General features: G+C 61.0%; 1 protein-coding gene and 1 long non-coding RNA gene across 2 annotated transcripts; one reads left to right on the top strand and one right to left on the bottom strand.

The window, feature by feature from the left end:
• Positions 1-2,541: 2,541 nt before the first annotated feature.
• Positions 2,542-5,540, top strand: VENTX (VENT homeobox). The gene is made up of 3 exons (XM_030802140.1): positions 2,542-3,286; positions 4,836-4,996; positions 5,082-5,540. The coding sequence occupies exons 1-3, from the start codon at positions 3,046-3,048 to the stop codon at positions 5,460-5,462; spliced, it is 783 nt and encodes a 260-aa protein (XP_030658000.1). The 5' UTR covers positions 2,542-3,045; the 3' UTR covers positions 5,463-5,540.
• A 5,216-nt stretch (positions 5,541-10,756) lies between these two features.
• Positions 10,757-12,147, bottom strand: LOC105739501. The gene is made up of 3 exons (XR_001115422.2): positions 12,055-12,147; positions 11,818-11,965; positions 10,757-11,310 (listed from the first exon to the last, which is right to left on the bottom strand). It is a non-coding gene; the product is annotated as an uncharacterized LOC105739501 (long non-coding RNA).
• Between the last annotated feature and the right edge of the window lie 9,945 nt (positions 12,148-22,092).

Genomic DNA, 22,092 nt, shown 5'->3' with positions numbered 1-22,092 from the left:
GTGGAGGAGTCGGGGACGGGGGAGCGTGGGAAGGGGGTGTGGATGTGTAGGGAGGAAGAGTGTGGGGGTGTCAGGGAGGGAAGCTGGGGGTGTCACGGAAAGGGGGTGTGAGGGTGTCAAAGAGTGGGGCTCGTGGGGGTGTCGGTGAGGGGGAATGGAGGTGTCGGGGAGGGAGGATCGTGGGGCGTCGGGGAAGGGGACACGTGGGGTGTCAGGGAGGCCGAGGCCGCGGGGGTCGGTGTTGGGGCCTCCGCATCAGGTGGTCCCAGAGTGCTCGGAGGAGGCTCGGGCGAGTCGCGACGGGGCCCGCTGGGCCCGGTGCCTGTCCTCAGGCCGTGGACTCGGGGGGAGCGCGTTTCGGGGACTAGTTGGGCTCCGGGCTGTGCGCGGGGGCGGGGCTGCCGGCCTGGGAGTGACGCGGAACTTCGCTGCCCAGCGCAACCCGGCCTGGCCCCGAGGGTGGGGGACGGGGCGACGCCCGCGGGGACCACGCTCTGGGGCGTGCGAGGCGCAATTCTCAGGGCTGGGCTGCCCCAGGGGCTGGGAGGAAGGAGGCGGGGGGTGGGGGCGCCTAAGTCTCCTACCCATGGCAGGCATCAGGGGGCGGACGGAGACTTGGAGGCGCAGGCTTTGGGGACCCCCAGGCCTGGGCTAGAGCAGCCTCGGCGGGCCCTAGGGGTGGAGGGAGGGGCCGGGGCTGCAGGAGGCGGGGAGGCCTGAGCCACAGCGGCGGGGCCGCTGGGCAGGAGAGAGAGGCCACCCCGGCTGCAGCAAGGGGCTGGGGTGGGGGCCCAGGAGAGAGGGGCTGTCTGACCCTGCTGTGTGAAGGTGAGGTTGTCTTCGGACTTGGGGGGGTCGGAGGGGGCGGTTCAGGTGGAGGTGGGGGGGGAGCTGGGAAACTGGCAGGAGGGGCTCTATGTAGAGCTGGGGGTTGGGGGGCTGAACCACGTACAGAAAGGGGCTGAGACACCGCGGCCCGGGCCCCCGGAAATTAGAAATGGAGAAATGGAAGGCTGGGTGCTGGCGTTTCGCAAATCCATGTTCGGGGTGTTCCTCTTTATGTAAGGGATGCTTCTGGGCCTTTTCCCTGCCTGTCGAACGTTCTGTGTGTTTTGGCGGGGCGGGGGTGTGAGGGTGTGCTGTCTTGCTCCACTTTGAGGCACCGCCCCGCTGCAGCCCCCACCCCCACGGCCTCTGCTCCCAAGTGGCAGGGCCGCCCCCACTGCGGGAGTGCTGGGGACCTGCCCCATGGGGCATCCTGAGGGCCAGCCCTGTGGCCGCAGGCATCTGGGCCCTCGCTGCCCCTGGCCGGGACACTCTGCCGGTCCTGTGCAGTGGCTCAAAGCCCCTCTAGTGACTCGGTCTCTCCGGAGATGAAGTGGGGAGGGGGTCTAGGCCGGCTTCCTGGCCCCCGACCGCTCCTGGCTTTACCCCCGAGGTCACGTCCAAAGCCCCCAGCGCCCCACCCCCGCCAGCCTCCCCCTTGAGGGCCCAGTGACCTAACTGGGCCGGCAGGGTCCGAGTTAGACCAGGGTCAGCTGCGGCACGGTCCGTTCCCCGACCCCTCACCTGTGACCCCAGGTCGGCCGCCGATCGGTTCCCGGCTGAGGTCCCGCCCCAGCGCCCGCCTCCCGGGCTCCTCCCTCTTTGCTCAGCCCGGGAGGCTCGGCTGGCTGGGGTGGGCGTAACCGCGGGGCGAGGCCCGCCGGTCTTTCTGATTTCCGCGGGCGGGGTGGGCGCTGAGGCAGCCGCGGTCAGGACCTGGCCGGGAGTCGGGGCTGCTCCGTGGACCCCGTCTGCGCCGAAACCCCGCATGGCTTCGGGGGCCGGACCTGCGCCCGCGCCTAACTCCGGCCTCCGGAGACGCCGTTGCGGACCCCAAGCCAGTGCGCGGGAGACACCGTCCTACCCTCGGCGTGGGCGCAGCGCGAGTCCGTGTGTCCCGGCGCGCGGGGAGCTGGTCCGAGGCCGGAGCGAACGCTCTCGGCGTGGCTGCCTCCCGCCCGGTCACGTCGGTCCCCGCGCCCCACGCCGACGCGCAGGCGACCCGGGGACGCCCGGGACGCGGAGACGCAGACAGCTCGGGACTCAGGTTCGTGGGAGCAGCGGCCGCGCGTCGCTATGACCGTCCCGGGGGCCCGTGCTCAGGGCGTCCCCGTGAGGTTTGGGCTCCACAGTCACCGGCGGCTCTGCGCCCGCCCTGGCCACAGTGGGGACAGCCTGGCTTGGCGGGGACGCGCCAGTCCCGCAGCCGACGCGGAGTTCCTACCCGGCCGTGCGAGTCAGTGGCTCCGGCCCTTCCAGCTCGGGATGGAGTCAGGGAGCCGCCCGCGCCCGAATGCGGAGGCTCCTGCGATGGCCCCGGGAGTGAGTCCCCCAGAGGAGCCAGATTAGGGCTGGAGGCGGCCGAGTCCCCCGAGAGGCCCCTCCCGACATTCCCGCCCCCGCGCGCCGCTCCCCGGGCCCCCCGCGTCTCCTTCCGGGAAAGCCTTCCTCGGTTCCTGCGCGGCCGCACAGCCTGGACGCAGCGCACGCGGGCACCGGCCTGACTCTCCCAGCCTGAAGCCTCCTCCCAACCCAAGTCCGCCCTGACTCTCCCAGCTTGAAGCCTGCTCGCCCTCGGGTGTCCGGGCTGGACACAGGCGCCAGCGTCCCTCTGGAGAGAAGAGGTCGCCCGGCACCTCTCAGGACAGGCCCAAGTGGGAGTGGGACCCTCCTACCTTCCTGCTGCCTCGGCCCGCGGGGTGGGGGTTGGGAGAGATGAAAGGAGGTGACCGATCCCGAACCATCACCTCTCCATTAACCAGGGCCCGCAGCCCCGCCCCTCCCCGAGACATCGAGGAGCCGGGGAGGTGTGAACGGCCTGCTTTGTGCCTCTGAATCGAAGGCAATTAGGCGCTGCTTATCTGGGCATTAGCCGTGTATGCAAACCGGGCTCCCGCCCCCTCCTCCTGGGCTTATAAACGCCGCCGCCTGGCGAGGCCCGAGGTGGAGCCTGCGCCTGCCCAGCCCCGCCTGGCCTTCCCTCCGGCCCACCTGGCCGCCATGCGCCTCTCCTCCTCCCCACCTCGTGGCCGGCAGCAGCCCTCCAGCTTTGGCTCCGTGGACTGGCTCTCCCAGAGCAGCTGCTCAGGGCCAACCCACACCCCTAGGCCTGCCGACGTCTCCCCGGGGAGCCTCCCTGGCCCGGGCCAGACATCCGGCGCCCGGGAGCCCCCTCAGGCCGTCAGCATCAAGGAGGCCGGCAGGTCCTCAAATCTGCCTGCGCCGGAGAGGAGCGTGGCCGGTAGGTCCGGGTGGGGGGGTCCCTTCCTTCCCAGGTGGAGATGGGAGTTGGGGAGAGGCCAGGAGCCCGGCGGCTGCACTCCCCGCGGTGCCCTGCGGACTAGGTCCGGGGCGGGGGCGTTTCCATGAGGGCTGGCGGAGGCCTTACCTGCGCCCTCACTGGAGCGCAGCTTCCCTCGGAACCAAAGCCTTGACCTGGATTTTCTCTCCTTGAGCCCCCCGTGGACTCTGCCTCCTTTGTCACCCTATTCCTCAGCTGTGTCCCCGTCCCCCACCCCGGCCTGGTGCCGAGGGACCATCCAAGGGGTCCCTGTCCGCACCTCCCTGCCCTGATTCCGGGCGCTCACTGAAACACAGCGCGGGCGTGGGCACCTGTGCCCTTGGTGTTCCAGCCCCGCAACCATCGGGACCCAGTTCCGGGGCTATGGATGATTTGCCAAGCCCCGCCCCCCAGCAAAGCCGGTGCCTGCTCAGCATCTAGGCTCAAGCCCGTTCCAGGCCACCTGGAGCATAGCTGTCTTTAAAGAGCCTGCAGGTTCGCTGTAGGTGTGGCGGTGACCCCGATGCCTGCAGATGCTCTGTTGTCTGCTGAGAACAAAGGTTCTCTGCGTTTGTGTTTTAGTCTTTCTGACATCATCACCACTTTTAGGTTTAAGGTAGTACTTGGTCAAAAGTGGGGTTGACATCATCTACAAGTTTTCATTTTTAAAAATTTGACTGATCCTTATGGAGTAACTGTACTCCAGGGAAATGAAAATTTAAATGTATTCTCCCCAGCTAGCTATCCTGCCCCACCCCTTAAAAGCCAGCCATCCCTGTCCCTCAACCCCCTTCCTGATGCCAGTCCTACAGCCCTCCCTGCCACAAGGCATTTCCTTTTTGGGTCTACCATGTGCTTTCAGGCTAACGTTAAGAGACTTTGTAAAATATGCTTCCTTCCGCAGAAACTCCAGTGAGCGTTTTGGTCACACTTGCATTTCATATTGAGCTCGATTGGCCACGTTGGCCTCCTTCCTGGGACCCAGACCCAGCTCCACAGACCACCTTGTGGGGCTGTTTAGTGCCAGCCCCTATTCTTTAACTTAGAAATTAGGAAACAGACTTGACCACAATGGGCCTGGGGATGAACTGAGCTGGCCTCCGCTGGCTGAGGAGCCGGAGCTGGGACAGGGACGGGTCCCCCTGGGTGGTTCGCCAGGCCTTTGCGTACAGTGGACTCTACCTTACCTGCCTGGAAGGCTGCGGGAAGGGCATCCTGGGAACCGGCTTCTGGAAGGGAAGTGTGGGATGGGGCGGAACTGAGAGAACTGAGCGGAGGGCAGGCCCCAGCTGCTGTTAACATTCCCTCCTCCCTTGAGCCCCCTCTCTGAGCCCCCTTTCCGCACGCATGTGACCTGGGAGGCGGCGGGGGTGCTGCTGCTGGTCACTGTCAGGTGAGAAGATCTGCCCTGCCCAGCCCCCAGCATGGCTGTCTTCACCTGTTACCCGTGGGCGTGAGCTTGCCCCATGGGGTGGCATGTTGAGCCAAATGCCTTTACCTTCTATGTCAGGGTTGAGTAAGAAGCCAAATAACTTGCGGGCCCCCCGTGTCCGCACGGCCTTCACCACGGAGCAGGTCCGCACCTTGGAGGGCGTCTTCCAGCACCACCAGTACCTGAGCCCTCTGGAGCGGAAGAGGCTGGCCAGGGAGATGCAGCTCTCAGAGGTCCAGGTGAGGTGGGCCGGGCAGACTGGGGTGGGCAAGGGTGGGCCAGTGGCCTAGTCTCACCCCTGCTCTGATCTTGCTTTTCCTGCAGATAAAAACCTGGTTTCAGAATCGCCGGATGAAACACAAACGGCAAATGCAGGACCCCCAGCTGCACAGCCCCTTCTCGGGGTCTCTCCACGCGCCCCCAGCTTTCCACTCACCGTCTTCTGGCCTTGCCAATGGCCTGCAGCTGCTATGCCCTTGGGCACCCCTGCCCGGGCCCCAGGCTCTGATGCTGCCCCCTGGCTCCTTCTGGGGTCTCTGCCAAGTGGAACAAGAGGGCCTGGCCTCTGCGGGGGCGTCCTGCTGCGGGCAGCCTCTGGCGTCCCACCCCCCTACCCCAGGAAGTGGCCTGCCTACGCTGGGACCAGCCCTGTCCACGGGGCCCCAGGGCCTGTGTGCTCTGCCACAGACAGGGGATGCATTTTGAGGAGGCGCCTCTGACTCCCACACTCGCGGTCTTGCTGATTGCACCTGGCTCCTACCTGGAGGACTCAGCTGTTCTGTTCACATCGTAGTGGCACCTCTCACCCTGACCCACACAAAGGTTCTGGAGAATAGATATATATATATATGTATTTTTTTTTGAGACGGAGTGTTGTCTGTCGCCCAGGGTGGAGTGCAGTGGCGCAATCTCGGCTCACTGCAACCTCCGCCTCCCGGCTTCAAGCCATTCTCCAGCCTCAGCCTCCCGAGTAGGTGGAATTACAGACATCCACCACCACGCCCGGCTAATTTTTTCTATTTTTAGTAGAAATGGGGTTTCACCATGTTAGCCAGGCTGGTCTCGAACTCCTGACCTTGTGATCTACCCGCCTCGCCCTCCCAAAGTGCTGGGATTACAGGCGTGAGCCACTGCACGTGGCCCTGAGAATATATTTATTAAAGCCACCTCTTCACTGAAAGTTACCGAGTCGGTTTAGGAAGGAAACGAAGGGTCAGTGAAGAGAGTCAAATGCAGAAGTGGGCTTGTCATGGGTGGGGCTTTCAGCGTACGATAAAAGGATCATTTGTTTTTAAAAAAGGATTGGAAAAACTGGTTTTCCAGTTGGAAACAGTAAAGGTTGTAAGCTTTGTGTGTAAAAAAGAAAACAGGGAATGCAGGTGTCTTGTTTATAGCCTTGTGGTTCAAGTCCCTCTTAACAAGAACTCCAAAGCTGGAAAGCAGGAGGGAACAAAGGTGAAAATGAAGGCGGGGATGCTGGGGCCCTGCAGTGCGCTCTAGGCCGTGCGTGAGCCGGGACTGTACCCACAGCTTGCTGAGAGCTGCTCTTCTCGGGCCAGGGAAAGCGGGGACCTCCGGCTGTGCCTCGACTGAACCGTCCCGCAGGTCCCCACCCTCCAACACGTGCTCACCTGTCCCCCTCCTCGCAGCAGCCTCGGGACAAAACAGAATGACTCAAGGACAGCACTTCCCGCTGAAGGTCTGGAAGTGCCCAGAATGGGAGGCACGGAAGCCCCTCCCGGGGAGGACTCCCGCGTTGATGGACCGTTCTTGGTGCAGACTCCTGACTGCATGCGTGGAACCTGAGGCAAGTGCACATCCGTCCACGTCGCCCCAGAGTGCCCAGGAGGCAGGCAGCGCGGGGCGCCCAGGCAGACGGGTTCAGCCTGCAGAACTGGAGGCGACCTGTGAAACCCACCCGGGCACCCCAACAGGAGCAGAAGCGTGGTCCTTCGGCCACGTCCACAGCGAGTTCCACTTTCCCCTTGCTCGTTTCTCCCTTGTTGGAAGTGTTTACAACCGGCATGTGCTTTTGCAATACAACGTCAGGTAAGAGGGGAACAGCTGCTGTGCATCGTCCTGGCGAGTGACGATGTGACAGAAGCCTGGGCGAGGCCCTCGGAGGGCAGTGGCTGGACAGGGTCTACTGGCTTTGGCCTGGACAGCACTGATTTGTGGATGTGGATGGGGGCACATTGTCCATGATAAAAGCACAAGTGCCCCTCACCGCCCTTGCCTATTGCTTTCGGGTCCGCCGGTGAGTAAGGGCCCTGGCCTGGTGGTGTCTCGAGGTCCTGCCAGCACACTGGGCCCTACAAGGCGGGCAGCCCCTTGGGGCTGAGCTGGGCCTGTTCGGAGGCACACCTGGGCCTTCTTAGGGCCCTGGCTCCATCCTACAGATGAGGAGCCCTGGAAAAGGGCAAAGTCCCGGAGGCTGACGAGTGGGGCGGGCTCCAAGTGTCCAGCAGGGACCTAGACCCTGAGTTCTGGGGGATCCATAAGGCCCTCAGGCCCAGGGAAGGCTCTGCCACCTGTGACTTCCAAACTTCTCTCCCTGTCCCCCGTCCGGGGCTGCAGAGTGAGTTGGCCGAGGCCCCATGGGCTGCTGGTATCTGGGTGGACCTTGAAGACCAAGATGCCCCCAAGCCCTACTCCACCCACCTGCTGCGTCACAGCTGGCCGGGATGCAGTGACCACTCCGCTGGCCGCAGCCTGTTTCCGCTCTCCCCTGGGGTCCTCTGGCTGACCGCTGGACATCAGGCCCAGAGTTCGGCAAGTCCTCTGCTCCTGGATGCCCCCAGCTGCCCCCACAAGCACAGTGCCCCAGGTGCTCTCGGCCCCACCCCACTCAACATCCCCATGTGGACACCTTAAAAGCACTGGGGGTCCTGACCTGACTGGGGACGCAGGGCGGCGGGGCAGAGACACCCACACATCCCAGGCAGAGGAAGTTGGTCAGAAGCTGCATCTGTGAGGAGATCTCAGCAGAGCTGGGCACGAGGGGTGCGGCCTGGACGAGCCGGAGGGCAGGGGTCGGGGGGTAGGACAGGGGCCCTCAGGGTCCAGCTCTCTGAGAGACAAAGTCTTAGGGTCCAGCCAAGATGCATCAGAAAACAACTGTCTCTAGACGCCCCTCCAGAACTCCTGAGGTCCACAATGATTCCTGCTGAAGCTGAATCACTTGTGGGTGTGTCACATGTGATGTGTGTGGTGTGAGTGCGTACATGTCATGGATGTGAGAATTCCATGTTGTGCTCTGGATGTGGGGTGTATATGTGTTGTGTGTGCATGTGTAATGTGTATGCACGTGTGTTACTGTATCGTGTATGCTGTACATGTGTAATGTGTATGCACATGTGGTGTTCCTGTATCGTGTGTATGCTGGTGTGTGTAATGTGTGCTGTCATGTGTGTAGCGTGTGCATGTCCTGTGTGCATGTGGTGAATGTGTGTACTGTGTATGTGTGTTGTATGTACCATGTGTGTTGTGTCTGTAGTGAACGTGTGTGCTGTGCATGTGTGTAGTGAACGTGTGTACTGTGTGTGGGTGGGTAGTGAACGCGTGTGCTGTGCGTGTGTCGTGTAGTGAACTTGTGTACTGTGTATATGTCGTGTGTCTCCCCCAAGCCCCGGACACCCTTTGTCACCTCTGCCTTGTCCTCTCTGTAACCCAAGTGGCTGTCAGGACAGGGAGGCTGTGGGGCCAGGTGTGGACGCTGGGGGGTTCTGGCTGCCGATGGGCCCAGGGCCTGCTGGATGCCACCAGGCTTCCTGCTCACCTCCTTTCCCTCTGAGCTGCTCAGCCATGTGGGGCCGAGGGCTATGCCGGCTTCTTCCCCGCGGGATGGGGTGGGAGGTGGAGTCACTATGAAATATCCTGCCAAGAATCTCCGGGAACCTGCACATCTAACTTCCAGTGGACAGGAACCCTCGGGGGCTCCCAGGGCCCTCAGCTGGGCTCCTGCAGAAGCCTCAGGGAGAGAGGGCGGGGTGCCCTTGGTGCAGAGGCCGGGGAGACGCAGCCGCAGACGCACACATGAGCCCTGACAAAGAAGTGTGGGAAAGCACAGCCCTGCACAGCTGGTGGGGATTCCGAGGGGCTGGGGGCGGTGCTGGGGAGTGGTCCGTGTCCTCAGGTATGGAGAACACCCTGTCTCCGGAGGCAGCGCTCAGGGCCTCAGATCTGAAACTGACATTCAGAGGGTTCAAGATACAGCATGACATAAATATGCCAGAATATCCACTCCCCTCTCTGCGGGGAGTCCACGGGGCTCGTGCACTTCTTTTTTTGGACTGTACACCTGAGACTATCCAGGAAACTGCTTGGACCCGGCCCCTAGCTGGCCCCAGCGTCTATTCCGAGGCCCAGCATTCGCTCCCATTCTGAGCGGCTTCCAGGCCGTGAGGAAGTGGCAGAGTGCTCAGGGCCTCCTAGGCCACACCAGGACCCCTGGAGCAAAGTGGGCTCATTGAACAAAAGCAGGCCTCGGCCCCCTTTAGGGGTGTTTGGTGGGGCCCTGCACAGCCCCCAGTCAAAGAGAATTTACCTGGGCTGGCGCGGTGGCTCACGCCTGTAATCCCAGCCCTTTGGGAGGCCAAGTCAGGTAGATCACGAGGTGAGTTTGAGACCAGCCTGGCCAAGATGGTGAAAACCGTCTCTACTAAAAATACAAAAATTAACCAGGCACAGTGGCGGGCACCTATAGTCCCAGCTACTCAGGAGGCTGAAGCAGGAGAATCACTTGAACCCAGGAGGCGGAGGGTGCAGGGGGCCAAGATTGCGCCAGTGCGCTCCAGTCTGTGCAACAGAGCAAGACATCATCTCAAAAAAAAAAAAAAAAAAAAAAAAAAGCGGAAGTACCAGAAAAGCTGGCCCTCCCATTGCCTCTGCAGCCTGGCTGGGAGGCTCTGCCACCCCCACCTCGGAAAGGTTCCGTTCGTGCCCGGTCAGCTTCTCAGGGGGCTCCTGGGTACTCCCCAAGGCAGGGTCTCAGCCGGGCGGGGCACGAGCGCAGAGTGAGGTGGAGCCTTTGGCTCCCTGGATCCAGCCGTGCCTGCATCCGCTATTCTGCTGACGCTGTCTGTGAGTAACAGCATGCTGCTGCATGTCCACACAGCACAGCGAGGTGATACCTGCTTTAGTCTGTGCAGATTTAAAATCCTATGTTTAGGTGTCCTGGGAAGAGTGGCTCAAAGGCCTGGAAGAGACTCCCCAGCAGGGCCGACCTCCACCGTTCCCTAGGGGGCGGGGGGGGGCAGCTGAGCTCGTTGGGCTAGGGGACGTAGCTGTCCTTCCACGTGTGGCCTGCGGCCCTCCCAGCTGGAAGCACTCCACCCCTCTGCCTGCTGCCTGATCTTTCCCCTCCGACACCCAGGCTGCAGGCTGTGAGGGAGGTGGGAGGTGACTATCAGATGAGATCAGGGCTAGGCTTGGAGAGGAGGCACAGCCTGGGGAGGCAGCCCCTGATAACGGGCCTGGGGGCCTGTCAGCCAGCGCATTGCTCCATTTGCTAGGCTCATTGGTGATTAAGGCTGCGGCCTTCGAAGACCTGGGCGTAGCCCTGCCGGCTGACGAGGACTGTGGCTGAAGGGTGGGGCCTTCCTGACTCCCGTTCAGGCCTCCTTTTAAGACAGCAGCCGACTGTCATTCTTTAAACCGGGCTGATGAGGGACGCCCTGTTCATTTTTCTTCAGCGGAAAGTCAAGACCACAGTCCCACCCTGGCCATTGTGGAGGCCTGGAAGCTGAGGGGCCCCCGTCCTCACAAGCCGTCCCTCTGGGCTCTCCCAACACTGCCGGCCGGTCCCAGGCTCTGGACTTGTTCCGGCGACCCTGGTCACCAGACGGGTGGCCCCAGACCAGTGCCCGGCCCAGGCCCCCAACCAAGGCCCCAGGAGCCGTTTCGTCCCCCTTATGTTTATGCATTTTTAACTAAGTTCCCACACTTGACTAATGTGACGTCCAACCACCGCGAACGAGAGGAGACCAGCACGACAGAGCTGCTTTGTCAAAATTTGTATTTATTGTCAAAACTTTACCACATCTAACACATTTAAATGAAATTAGCTCTACTGAAATTTCTGACCAGAAAATCAACTCATACCCATGATTACAAAAGTAATAAAGTTGTTAAGAAGTAACTGCCGGCCGGACGCGTGGCTCACGCCTGTAATCCCAGCACTTTGGGAGGCCGAGGGAGGTGGATCATGAGGTCAGGAGTTCAAGACCAGCCTGACTAACAAGGTGAAACCCTGTCTCTACTAAAAATACAAAAATTAGCCGGGTGCGGTGGCGGGCGCCCGTTGTCTCAGCTACTTGGGAGGCTGAGACAGGAAAATCGCTTAAACCCGGGAGATGGAGGTTGTAGTGAGCAGAGATCATGCCACTGCACTCCAGCCTGGGTGACAGAGCGAGACTCCATCTCAAAAAAAAAAGCAGCAAAAGCGCACAGACCCAGCGTGCACGCGTCTCCGCCACGCCTCCCGTCTGTGCGCCTGGATCCACCGCCACCCGCTTGTGTAAAAAGTGGGCCCCACACGGTGCAGCTTCGTAGTCTGCAAAGAAAATGTCCAAAGAATGAGTTGTGGATCCTCCCAGCCAGAGCAAAGATCCCAGGCACCCCGCCCCACTTCCCCCAACCACCAGGCGGCTCCAGAGCCCAGGCCTGTCCCTCCCGCCGCCTCCTGTAATGCATCCACCCCATCTCCGGTCAGACTGGTCACAGCACCGCCCAGCTCCAGCCCTCCTCTCTGCATCCTGGGTCCCAGCTCGGGGGCTGCAGAGATCAACCCAGGGCAGAGGCCTGGACCACGTCCTCCTCAGACACTTCCAGAACCCACACAAAAGCACACATCCATGTTTTCCTTGTTCTAGAATATTTGGCCCCTTTCTGCCCCAAGGACACGGGGATCAAAGCCCCAGGTCTCCCGGGCCAAGGAGAGAGGAAGCAGGCGGAGTCCCAAGTCAAGAGGCAGGTGCGCTGGTGCAGGTGCAGGTGCAGGTGCGCTGGTGCAGGTGCTGCTGGGGAGGACCCGACCGCCCCGTTTTCCCATGCCCTATACCTCTTTAGGCCAGATCCTCAAAGAAGTATATGCATAGGAAAAAGGAACGGCGGGCGGCTCTGCAGAGGGCCGGCTCTTCAGCACCGGGAGGTGGCTGTCCTGGGGGAGGGTCCCATGCCGGGCAGCAGGAAGAAGTCGGGACTGAGGCCTGGTGGACGCCGAGATCCTGTGGGAGTGAGGAGGGCAGAGCCAAGCCGGGGCCGAGTTCCCAGAGGCAGGCCTTGGGCCTCGTCTTACCTGTGGTCCAGCCTCCTGGGCGGCTGGTGCTGGGTAGCCCATGAGCCTCGTGAGCCTGGGAGGAGCGGTGGAGAACTCTGAGCCGGGAGTTCTGCTGCTGCCGAGCGAGCTCCACATTTATGCGCAGGGGAGACCTTGGCCGCCGCTGTCACATGCAGCCAGAGGGCTGCTCCGTGCCAAGGACCCCGTCCCACCCCCGCACCTGCCAGATTGGGGCACAAAGACCTGCTCTGAGAAGAGTGCTGAGCCAGGGCCCGGTGGGCGGGCGGGTGGGGGGTGAGGGCTGTGGGCCGGGGGCTGCTGGCCGGGAGCTGGGACGGGGCCAGCCTGTCCCCCCGCCTCCTGCAGCCCTTATCTCCCCACGCGCTTCTGCTTGCGTCAGGGGCCCAGAAAGCGCACGTGAGCAAGAATCGCTTGTCCAGGGAAGGAGCCATCTCTCCTCCCTCGGCCTGCCCAGCTCAGCAATAAGCAGTACCTTGGGCTGCACCTGCAGCCTCCTGGCTCACAGGGGCTCTCAGAACCCCCAGCCAGCGTGTCAACACTGTCCCGGCCACTGGGAACCAGACCCACCCCCAGGGCAGGTGGCCCTGCTTGACCTGGGGCGGCCTCCACAGCTGGGGCTCCCTGAGGATTCACGGCATCAGGTAGACACTGGTCCAGTGAGGCCCAGAGCCTTCCCCGGGCCACAGAGCCCGCGAGCACGTGGAGAGGGGCCAGGCTCTGCAGCCTTGGGGGCAAGAGTGCAGGGTCAGAGGGAGAGGGCCCCTCAGGGACAGCTGGCCAGACCCACAGCTGCCCACACAGAGCGAGACCACACACGCAGGCAGACACCCTCTCTTAGGGCCAGGGAGCCCCTGGCAGAGGGCCCCAGGCAGGCAGCAGAACTCCTGCAGGTCTGGGGCTGCCCCTGTGTCCCAGGCTCAGGACACAAGGAAGAGGCCCAGAGGAGGCCAGGGGACGGGGGCTTCCACAGGTGGCCAGGGGACAGGGCTTCTGAACCCCAGCCAGTGGCCTCTCCGCAGGACGTTGGCAAGTGGATGCTGGCGAAGGAACAAGGCTGAGGCCTCGGAGACCTCTGCGGTGACCACGTCCTCGGGGAGACTCAACGTTGCTAGGCAGGCCTGTGTGGGCGCCTGGCTCCAGCACCTGTGATCTGTAGGGCCAGAGTCTCAGAACTGACCCAACGCAGCACCCACATGCGGCAGGGACACACAGAGACCCCCACAGACACATGTGGACACCCACAGACTCACATAGACACACACAGAGACACAGACACACACAGAGACACAGACGTACACAGAGGCACACACAGACACAGACATGCACGCAATGGGCCCACACACCCCCCAGGTGCGGCGGGCCTTAGGTGTTGTACTTGAGAGTCTCCTGTCCCCTGAGTGGGGAGGGGCACAGGGGGGCATGAGGGGCCAGGTGGGGCTGTAAGACCGTCCAGCGCCCTCCTGATGGCCCCGGAGGCGGCCAGGACCCCCGTCTGGGGAAGGACGAGTGGGCCCTGCTGGGCAGGAGGAGCCATAGGGTCCATAGGGACGATGGACGATGACCCAGCCTTCTGCCAGGCCGCTCTGCAGACCCCCCACGGGAGCGGCCTCTGCCCCCGCCTTGTGCAAACCGTTGATCTGCACGCCAGGCCAAGCAGGTGATCGTCACGACCAGTGATGGCCACAGAGGGGTGGGGGGTGAGCACATCAGTCAGTCACAAGCCCTCCTGGTGGGGACACGGGGCTGGGGACAGGCCCTGCTCAGGGCTGGGCCCCCACAATGAGGCCCAGAGTGGGCACAGGGGGGCTGCCGGGCTCCATCCACCTGCTGGCAGGCTGAGGGTTGCCTTCTGGGGGAGGAGGGAACGTGGAGCTCAGACACACGCATAATTCACACACTCAGGCTCACGCTCACTCCTGCAGGCACACTCACATCCACACACACGCATGCACAATTCACACACTTATGCTTACCCTCACTCACACACGCCCGTGGTCCCTCACCTCCATGAGGTCCGTGGATCCAAGGAAGGGTCCTTGGGGGGCTAGCAGGGGAGGGGTCCCACTCCTCTAGACACCTAGAACCTACAAAGAGAGCCCCAGCATCACACTTCGGGGGCCTGGGCCCAAAAGGCCCCTGCAGAGCCCCCTATCCTGAGCCTCCACCCGGCATTAGCCCTCCCCATTTCTCCCCGTTTCTCCCCGTTTACAGCTGCCTGGCGAGGCTTCTGGGAAACACATGGTGCAAACCCTGACCTTGGGCTCCTGACCTCGGTTCTGCAAAAGGGAAGGAGGAGAGAGGCAGAGGGTCAGAGAAACAGAGACGGAGAGACCAACAGACACAGAGAGAGACACAGACAGAGACAGAGAGAGACAGACACAGAGAGAAACAGAGGCAGAGAGAGAGACAGACACAGAAACACAGAGACAGAGAGAGACAGACAGACAGACACAGAGAGAGAAACAGAGGCAGAGAGAGAGACAGACACAGAAACACAGAGACAGAGAGAGACAGACAGACACAGAGACAGAGAGAGAGACACAGAGACAGAGACGAGAGAGACAGACACAGAGAGACACAGAGACAGAGAGAGACAGACACAGAGAGAGACACAGAGACAGAGACAGAGAGACACACAGAGACAGAGACAGCAGGGAGGCCCTGGGCTATTCTACACCCAGTTCCTCACTTTGTTTCCCTAACTTTTTTCTGGATTATAAACCCACACCTGCTGATCAGGAAGCCCTTTAATCATCCACACGGGTTTAAAGTGGCATCCAGGGATCAGAGGGTTGGGCTGCACACAGGTGTGAGGACGGCCGCCCTCTGCCGCCTCTGCAGGTGGAGGAGCCCAGGGCCCGTCTTCCTGCTGGCCCCGTCGGCTGGAGCCTGGGAGCTGGGGTGACAACTGAGTGGGGGCCCAGACCCCCGCTCTGTTTCCCGCTAGGCGGCAAGGAGCCACGGAAGGCAGTGGGCCAGGCAGTGGGCAGAGGGCGGCTGTCCTCACACCTGTGTGCAGCCCGACCCTCCGGTCCCTGGATGCCGCTTTAAACCCGTGTGGATGATTAAAGGGCTTCCTGATCAGCAGGTGTGGGTTTATAATCCAGAAAAAAGTTAGGGAAACAAAGTGAGGAACTGGGTGATGCCTAGAATTGCCCAGGGCCTCCCTGCTGTCTCTGTCTCTCTGTCTTGTGCTGTCTTGGGCTCGGGCTGCCGGGTGGAACTGGTCAGAGGGGCAGGCGGCCGAGGGACCAGGTGTCAGTGTCGCCTGGCCATCCCGGCTACGAGTCCTGGAGGTCCTGAGACCCCTCAGGGGATTCTGTGAGGTGAAGGGAGGGACTCAGAGCAAACCCCAGCCCCTGAGGGCCGAGGACCCCCCCAGGTGGACCCCAGGCTTCCCGACAGGCGCACCCCACACACCTGCCCCGTCCCAAGCTCCCTGTGGCTCGCCAGTGCTTTGAATGAAACCCAGCCTGTGAGCAGCAGCACAGGGCCCATGGGGGCAGCCCCACCTCACCCACTGGAGGCCGCACGGCCTGGCTCCCACCCATCCTGGGGACCTCCTGCCGGAGATTTGCAGAGCAGGGGTGGAAGGGCCTGAAAGCAGAGGACCCCCACCCTGAGCATCCTTCCCACCATCCCGGGGCCTCCTGCTGCACCGCCCACCCCAAGAAGGCCTCAGCAGTCCAGCCAGCACCAGCCGGGAACTGTGTCCTGGTCCTTCCCCCCTCAGCAGGGGTCAGGATGGCCACCTGGGCAGGGGCCCCGCTGCGGGTCCAGACACTCCCTGGGCACCTCAGACCCCAACAGCAGCCCCTCCACACCAAACACACCGGCCACCCTCCCTCCCTCCACCAGAGACAGAAAGGATCTCTGTGGGTCTGGCAGACGTGCTTGGCACGGAGCTGGCAGTGATAACGCATGGCCTTCAGGCAGCTCCACTCCCTCTATTCCATTCCTTGTGGGGCCTGGTGGAGGGCGGGTGGCGGGGGTATCCCTGCAGCTGTCTCTGGCCAAAGGCAGCCCACGGTTAACCCTTGGTGGACTCTCCCTGCTGAAGTTTGCGAAGAGGGTGGCCTGCTCCTCCTGCATCGCACGTGGAGACCTCAGCCACACCCTGAGGCTGGGCCCAACCCTGCCTCGCAGCCCGTCCTGCCCTATCTCGCCCTGCACCCCACCATGCCCCGCTCTGTAGCCCGGCCTGCCCTGCCCCCCATCCCTCCCTGCACCCCAGCCCACCCTGCACCCCAGCCTGCCCTGCACCCCGCCCCACCCTGCACCCTGTCCTGCCCTGCACCCCAGCCCGCCCTGCACCCCATCCCTCCCTGCACCCCAGCCCCCCTGCACCCCAGCCCGCCCTGCACCCCATCCCTCCCTGCACCCCAGCCCGCCCTGCACCCCATCCCTCCCTGCACCCCAGTCCGCCCTGCACCCCAGCCCGCCCTGCACCCCGCCCCCCTGCACCCTGTCTGCCCTGCACCCCATCCCTCCCTGCACCCCATCCCTCCCTGCACCCCAGCCCGCCCCGCACCCCATCCCTCCCTGCACCCCAGCCTGCCCTGCACCCCAGCCTGCCCTGACCCTGCCCCACCCTGCACCCCATCCTGCCCGCACCCCATCCCTCCCTGCACCCCAGCCCACCCTGCACCCCAGCCTGCCCTGCACCCCGCCCCACCCTGCACCCTGTCCTGCCCTGCACCCCATCCCTCCCTGCACCCCATCCCTCCCTGCACCCCAGTCCGCCCTGCACCCCATCCCTCCCTGCACCCCAGCCTGCCCTGCACCCCAGCCTGCCCTGACCCTGCCCCACCCTGCACCCCATCCTGCCCCGCACCCCATCCCTCCCTGCACCCCGTCCTGCCCTGCACCCTGTCCCTCTCTGCTCCTGACCCTGCCCTGCAGCCCCCACCCCGTAGGGCCAGTGTCCCGGGAGTCGGCACTTCCCTCAGGTTATATGCTGGCCCCACCGACCCCTGAGTTGCAGGCCGGGCAATGTCAGTGGGTACCCCAGAGAAGCAGCCAAGGCCTAGAGCAAAGCTGACTGCTCCTGGCCTCAGTTTCCCCACCTGTCAAAGGAGGTGCTGGAAATAGAGTTCCCTCGGAGATGGGCAGAGTCTTAAAAATGAAACCTGTGTCCACCGTGTGATCTGGCAATTCCTAAGCATTTAGGAATTGTGACCTGGCAACTCCTAAGCATTTGCAAAGAGGAATGAAATCATCCGTCCCCAGAAAGACTTCAATAAGAATGTTGTGGGCCGGGTGTGGTGGGTGGCTCACGCCTGTAATCCCAACACTTTGGGAGCCTGAGGCAGGATTGTGCCCAAGAGTTTGAGACCAGCCTGGGAAACATGGTGAGACCTTGTCTCTACAAAAAATTAAAAAATAAACTAGGTATGTGTGGTGGATGCACCTGTGGTCCCAGCTACTCGAGACGCTGAGGCGGGAGGATCACCTGACCCAGGAGTTTGAGGCTGCAGTGAGCTGCGATGGTGCCACTGCACTCCAGCCTGGGTGACAGAGCGAGACCCTGTCTCAAAAAAAAAAAAAAAAAAAAGAAGAAGGCTGGGCATGGTGGCTCACGCCTGTAATCCCAGCACTTTGGGAGGCTGAGGCAGGCAGATCACCTGAGGTCAGGAGTTCGAGACCAGCCTGACAGCCTGACCAACATGGAGAAACCCCGTCTCTACTAAAAATACAAAATTAGCCAGGCGTGGTAGTTGGCATCTGTAATCCCAGCTACTCAGGAGGCTGGGGCAGGAGAAGCGCTTGAAACCGGGAGACAGAGGTTGCAGTGAGCCGGGATTGTGCCATTGCACTCCAGTCTGGGCAACAAGAGTGAAACTCCATATAAAAAAAAAAAAAGAAGAAGAAAAAGAAGAGAAAGAGAAGGAGAAAGAGAAGGTCTTCAAACAAGAACCACTCCAAGTCCCCAAGTCCCCTTCATCCACAGAGAAATGGATAAAAAATGGTCACGACTGTACAAAAAAGAAGCAGATACACAGGTTCTCAGGCCTCCCCAGAGCAGGCCAAACCGCATGGGGTGACAGGGCCCCCGGTAGAATGTTCCGTGGCCTGAGGAGCAGGTGGTTACACGCTGGGCGCATTTGCTAGAACCCTGGGCTTGTACGCTTGACACTGTTCATTCCACAAAAAAATAAATAAAATAGAAATAAAACTTGGGGCTGTGCGGCGGAGCCGTGGGGGTGCCCGCTCTGCAGTGGTCAGCTGACCCCGGGATGCCCTGGTCAGAATAACACGGGGCACGGGGTCAGATCTGCGTCTCAGAAGAACACTGACCATTTCTTAGGATAAATATGTCCCATGAAATATTTAGGACGCATTCACACTAAGTTTTCATTGTTTTGCTGAAATTTGAATTAACTGTGTGTCCTGAATTTTTACTTGCTACATCTGGTGGCCCCACACCAAGTTTATGGAGAGGACATGAGCTTGGAGCAGTGACCAGGACCCAGGTCAGTTCGTCTGTCTTTGGGGGCTCCCGGGATCCAGGTCAGACTGAGGCCCTGAGGCGTGTTGGGGCTGCTCCAGATCATGTGTGGAGGGCAGTGCAGCTGGTGACCAGGCCCTGAGGCTCCTGAGGCCCTGGGCCCCCATGGAATGTCCCCTTGCAGGCCAGGCCCTGGAGTCTGTGTTCCAGGCCGGCTGTAGGGGAGACGGAGGGCTGGGCCTGCGCCCAGAGGCTGATCACTGCCTGGCCCCTGGCAGGGTCTGGGATGGTCTCAGGGGGCTGGTGGGCCAGGGGCTCAGCTGAGCCACCGTAGGCAGCCCCCAGCCCCGGTGGGAGAGGGAGGCAAAGAGTTAATCTCCGGCCCTGGGAGAGCCCTGCCCCAAGCTCAGGGCCGGCGTTTCAAGGATGCGTGTCTGTGACTCCCTCAGAGGAGATAATCACGGCTTCTTGATATTTTCTTTCTCTTCTCCTGTGCACACCCACATATCAGGAGCACTCGCTGGGCCATGAGAACTTTCTTCTGCCCTCCAAGGCCACGGCGGGCGGAAGGGGCCAAAGCCACTTTGTTCAGGAGCCTTTGTCCCCTGGGAGCGCCTGGCCAGGAGCTAGGGCCACTGGGCTGGACCCCCTATGTCTCACGTGCACACGTGCCACCCAACACACACACCACACATGTACACACTACACATATATACACACCCCTCACCCCACAGGTACACACCAAATATATATACACACCCCACACACCACACCACATGTAGACACACACCACACACATACACACGTCACATGATGCGTACAGCACTACACACACCCCCCACACTCACACAGCACACACATGCACACACACTCACTTGCAGAGCCTACCCCTTTCTCTACCACCTGGGTCTGGACCCCACACTCAGCCCGGCCCCAGCCCCGGGTCTCAGGCCCCTGTGCGGTCACTGCTGTCCACTCCTGGGGGCCGGGGGTCTTTCTCACTGAGGACAGGGCTGAGCTCCCCCAGGCTGAGGAGGGCTCTGCCACCTCCAACCCCTGCTTAGCGGCTGCAGCCCCTGCTCAATCTCCTTGGGTCCTTGGTGCCCTGAGCCGATGCCGGGGCTGACCTTCAGCAGCCCCAGTTAGGCTGGCCTCAGTTGGGTCTCTGTGTGTTCCTCTGGGAGCCACAAAAAGGCCGGTGAACTCGGCTCCACACTCCGCACCCAGGTCCAGCTGCCGGCACCACTTGGTGGCCACCCAGGGCGAGGGTGGGATTACCCAGGATGCACAGCCCCTCTGTCCCGTGGTCCCGCCGCCCACCCTCCTTGACACCCCGCCACCCCTCCTTGGGCAGCCATGGGGAGCTGTCGGAGGGTGGAGTTCAGCACAGAAGGAGACAAAGACCCCCAGGGACAGATGGGGTGGGGACCACCCTGCCAGGGCACTCTGGCCTCTGGACACCCCCATCAACCCTCCCCGGTCACATGGCTCTGTTTTTCCTGGCGAGGGCGTCGCATGGATGGTGGGTGAGGCCCCCGCGCTGGGGTTCAGCAGTGCACACAATTCAGCCACATCCACAGCTTTTTTTTTTTTTTTTTTTTTTTTTGAGACGGAGTCTCGCTCTGTCACCCAGGCTGGAGTGCAGTGGCGCAGTCTCGGCTCACTGCAAGCTCCGCCTCCCGGGTTCACGCCATTCTCCTGCCTCAGCCTCTCCGAGTAGCTGGGACTACAGGCGCCCGCCACCATGCCCGGCTAATTTTTTTTTTGTATTTTTAGTAGAGACGGGGTTTCACCATGATCTCGATCTCCTGACCTTGTGATCCGCCCGCCTTGGCCTCCCAAAGTGCTGGGATTACAAGCGTGAGCCACCGCGCCCGGCCCACAGCTTTTCTTTATTTCAGGGTCTCACTCTGGTCCAGGCTGGAGTACAGGGGTACAATCTCGACTCACTGCAGCCTCCACTTCCCAGGCTCAAGCGATCCTCCCACCTCAGCCTCCCAAGTAGGGGGGACTACAGGCACCACGCCGGGCCAAGTTTTGTATTTTTTGTAGAGACGGGATTTTGCTGTGTTGTCCAGGCTGGTCTTGAACTCCTGAGCTCAGGTGATCCGCCCGCCTCAGCCTCTCAAAGTGCTGGGCTTACAGGCGTGAGCCACCGCGCCCGGCCTTCAGTGGTTCTTTGAGGAAGTTATATGTATATTTTAAACATATGTGTCCTTCTCAGAGTCTGTGAGAAGCACGGATACAACTGTAAACAGATTCCAGAAACACGGGGAGCAGCAGGGCTTTGCAGCCGCCTCTCTCCAGCAAGCTTTGAACAGCCATCGTTTTCATTTATTCCTGCTTGTAAAATGATACATTGTTATGATGGAGAAATGTGAGCACTGCAGAAAAGAAATAAGTTTTGCCACCAAAGGCAATCACTGTGGATCATGCCGGTTCCTGTCCAGCCCGGTTCCTGCACACCTGTGGGGTGCTCTGAGCCTGGACTCCCCACGTGAGCTCCTCGTCCAGACGTGCTCAGGGTGGCCTCTGCCCTGCTTACTCCTTTGTGCTTTCATTGCTAATAATTTCAGTCAGTTGTGTCTGCTCTGCTAATTTACTATTTGAAGTTATTTACAGCTTGATCTAAAGAAGCTGGCCAGGCACTGTGGCTCACACCTGTAATCCCAGCACTGTGGGAGGCAGAAGCAGGAGGATCGCTTGAGCCCAGAAGTTCAATACCAGCCTGGGCAACACAGTGAGATGCCATTGCTACAAAAAATGAAAAGAATTACGCAAGGCGCAGTGGCTGACGCCTGTAATCCCAACACTTTGGGAGGCTAAGGTGGGCGGATCACCTGAGGTCAGGAGTTTGAGAGCAGCCTGGCCAATATGGTGAAACCCCATCTCTACTAAAATACAAAAATTAGCTAGGCGTGGTGGCGGGCGCCTGTAATCTCAGCTTCTTGGGAGGCTGAAGCAGGAGAATTGTTTCAACCCAGGAGGTGGAGGTTGCAGTGAGCTGAGATTGTGCCACTGCCCTCTAGCCTGGGCAACAGAGTGAGACCCTGTCTCAAAAAAAAAAAAAAAAAAAAAAAAGGAAAAGAAAAGAATTAGCTGGACGTGGTGGCACGTGCCGGTGGCCCCAGCTGCTCCGGAGGCTGAGAGCTGAGATGGGAGAACGGCTCCAGCTGCAATGAGCTGCTCTCCAGCCTGGGCAACAGAGCCAGCTCTGTCTCAAAAATAAAAAACAAAAAACAGAAGCTTTAAGAGATTTTTAAATTCATTTTTACTTTTTTTCTCCTTCATCTACCCAAGATCATACTTTGTGTGGTGGGTTTTTGAAGTAAATTTCATGACAGCACATCATTCAGCAGTGAGTTTCGGACCATCTGTTCCCATTTTTACAACTTTTGTGCACCCTAGGGTGTTTTCCCCTTAAAATTGTTGTTATATTTCACACATGCAAAAATAAATGCCAGGTGATGTGAGGGGCACCCACATCCACCTTCCCGCTGAGAAACGTGCTGGCCGCCCCCAAGGGGAGCCCTCATCCTGCGGGTTCCTCCCGAGTCCTGGAATTCTAAAATGCGCTCCTTCTAGGA

This window comes from Nomascus leucogenys, chromosome 3 (genome assembly GCF_006542625.1).
Source record: "Nomascus leucogenys isolate Asia chromosome 3, Asia_NLE_v1, whole genome shotgun sequence".
Classification (NCBI taxonomy): Eukaryota; Metazoa; Chordata; class Mammalia; order Primates; family Hylobatidae; genus Nomascus; species Nomascus leucogenys.
The sequence above is the reverse complement of the archived record's forward strand: the minus strand, read 5'-3'. Positions and strand labels throughout refer to the sequence as shown.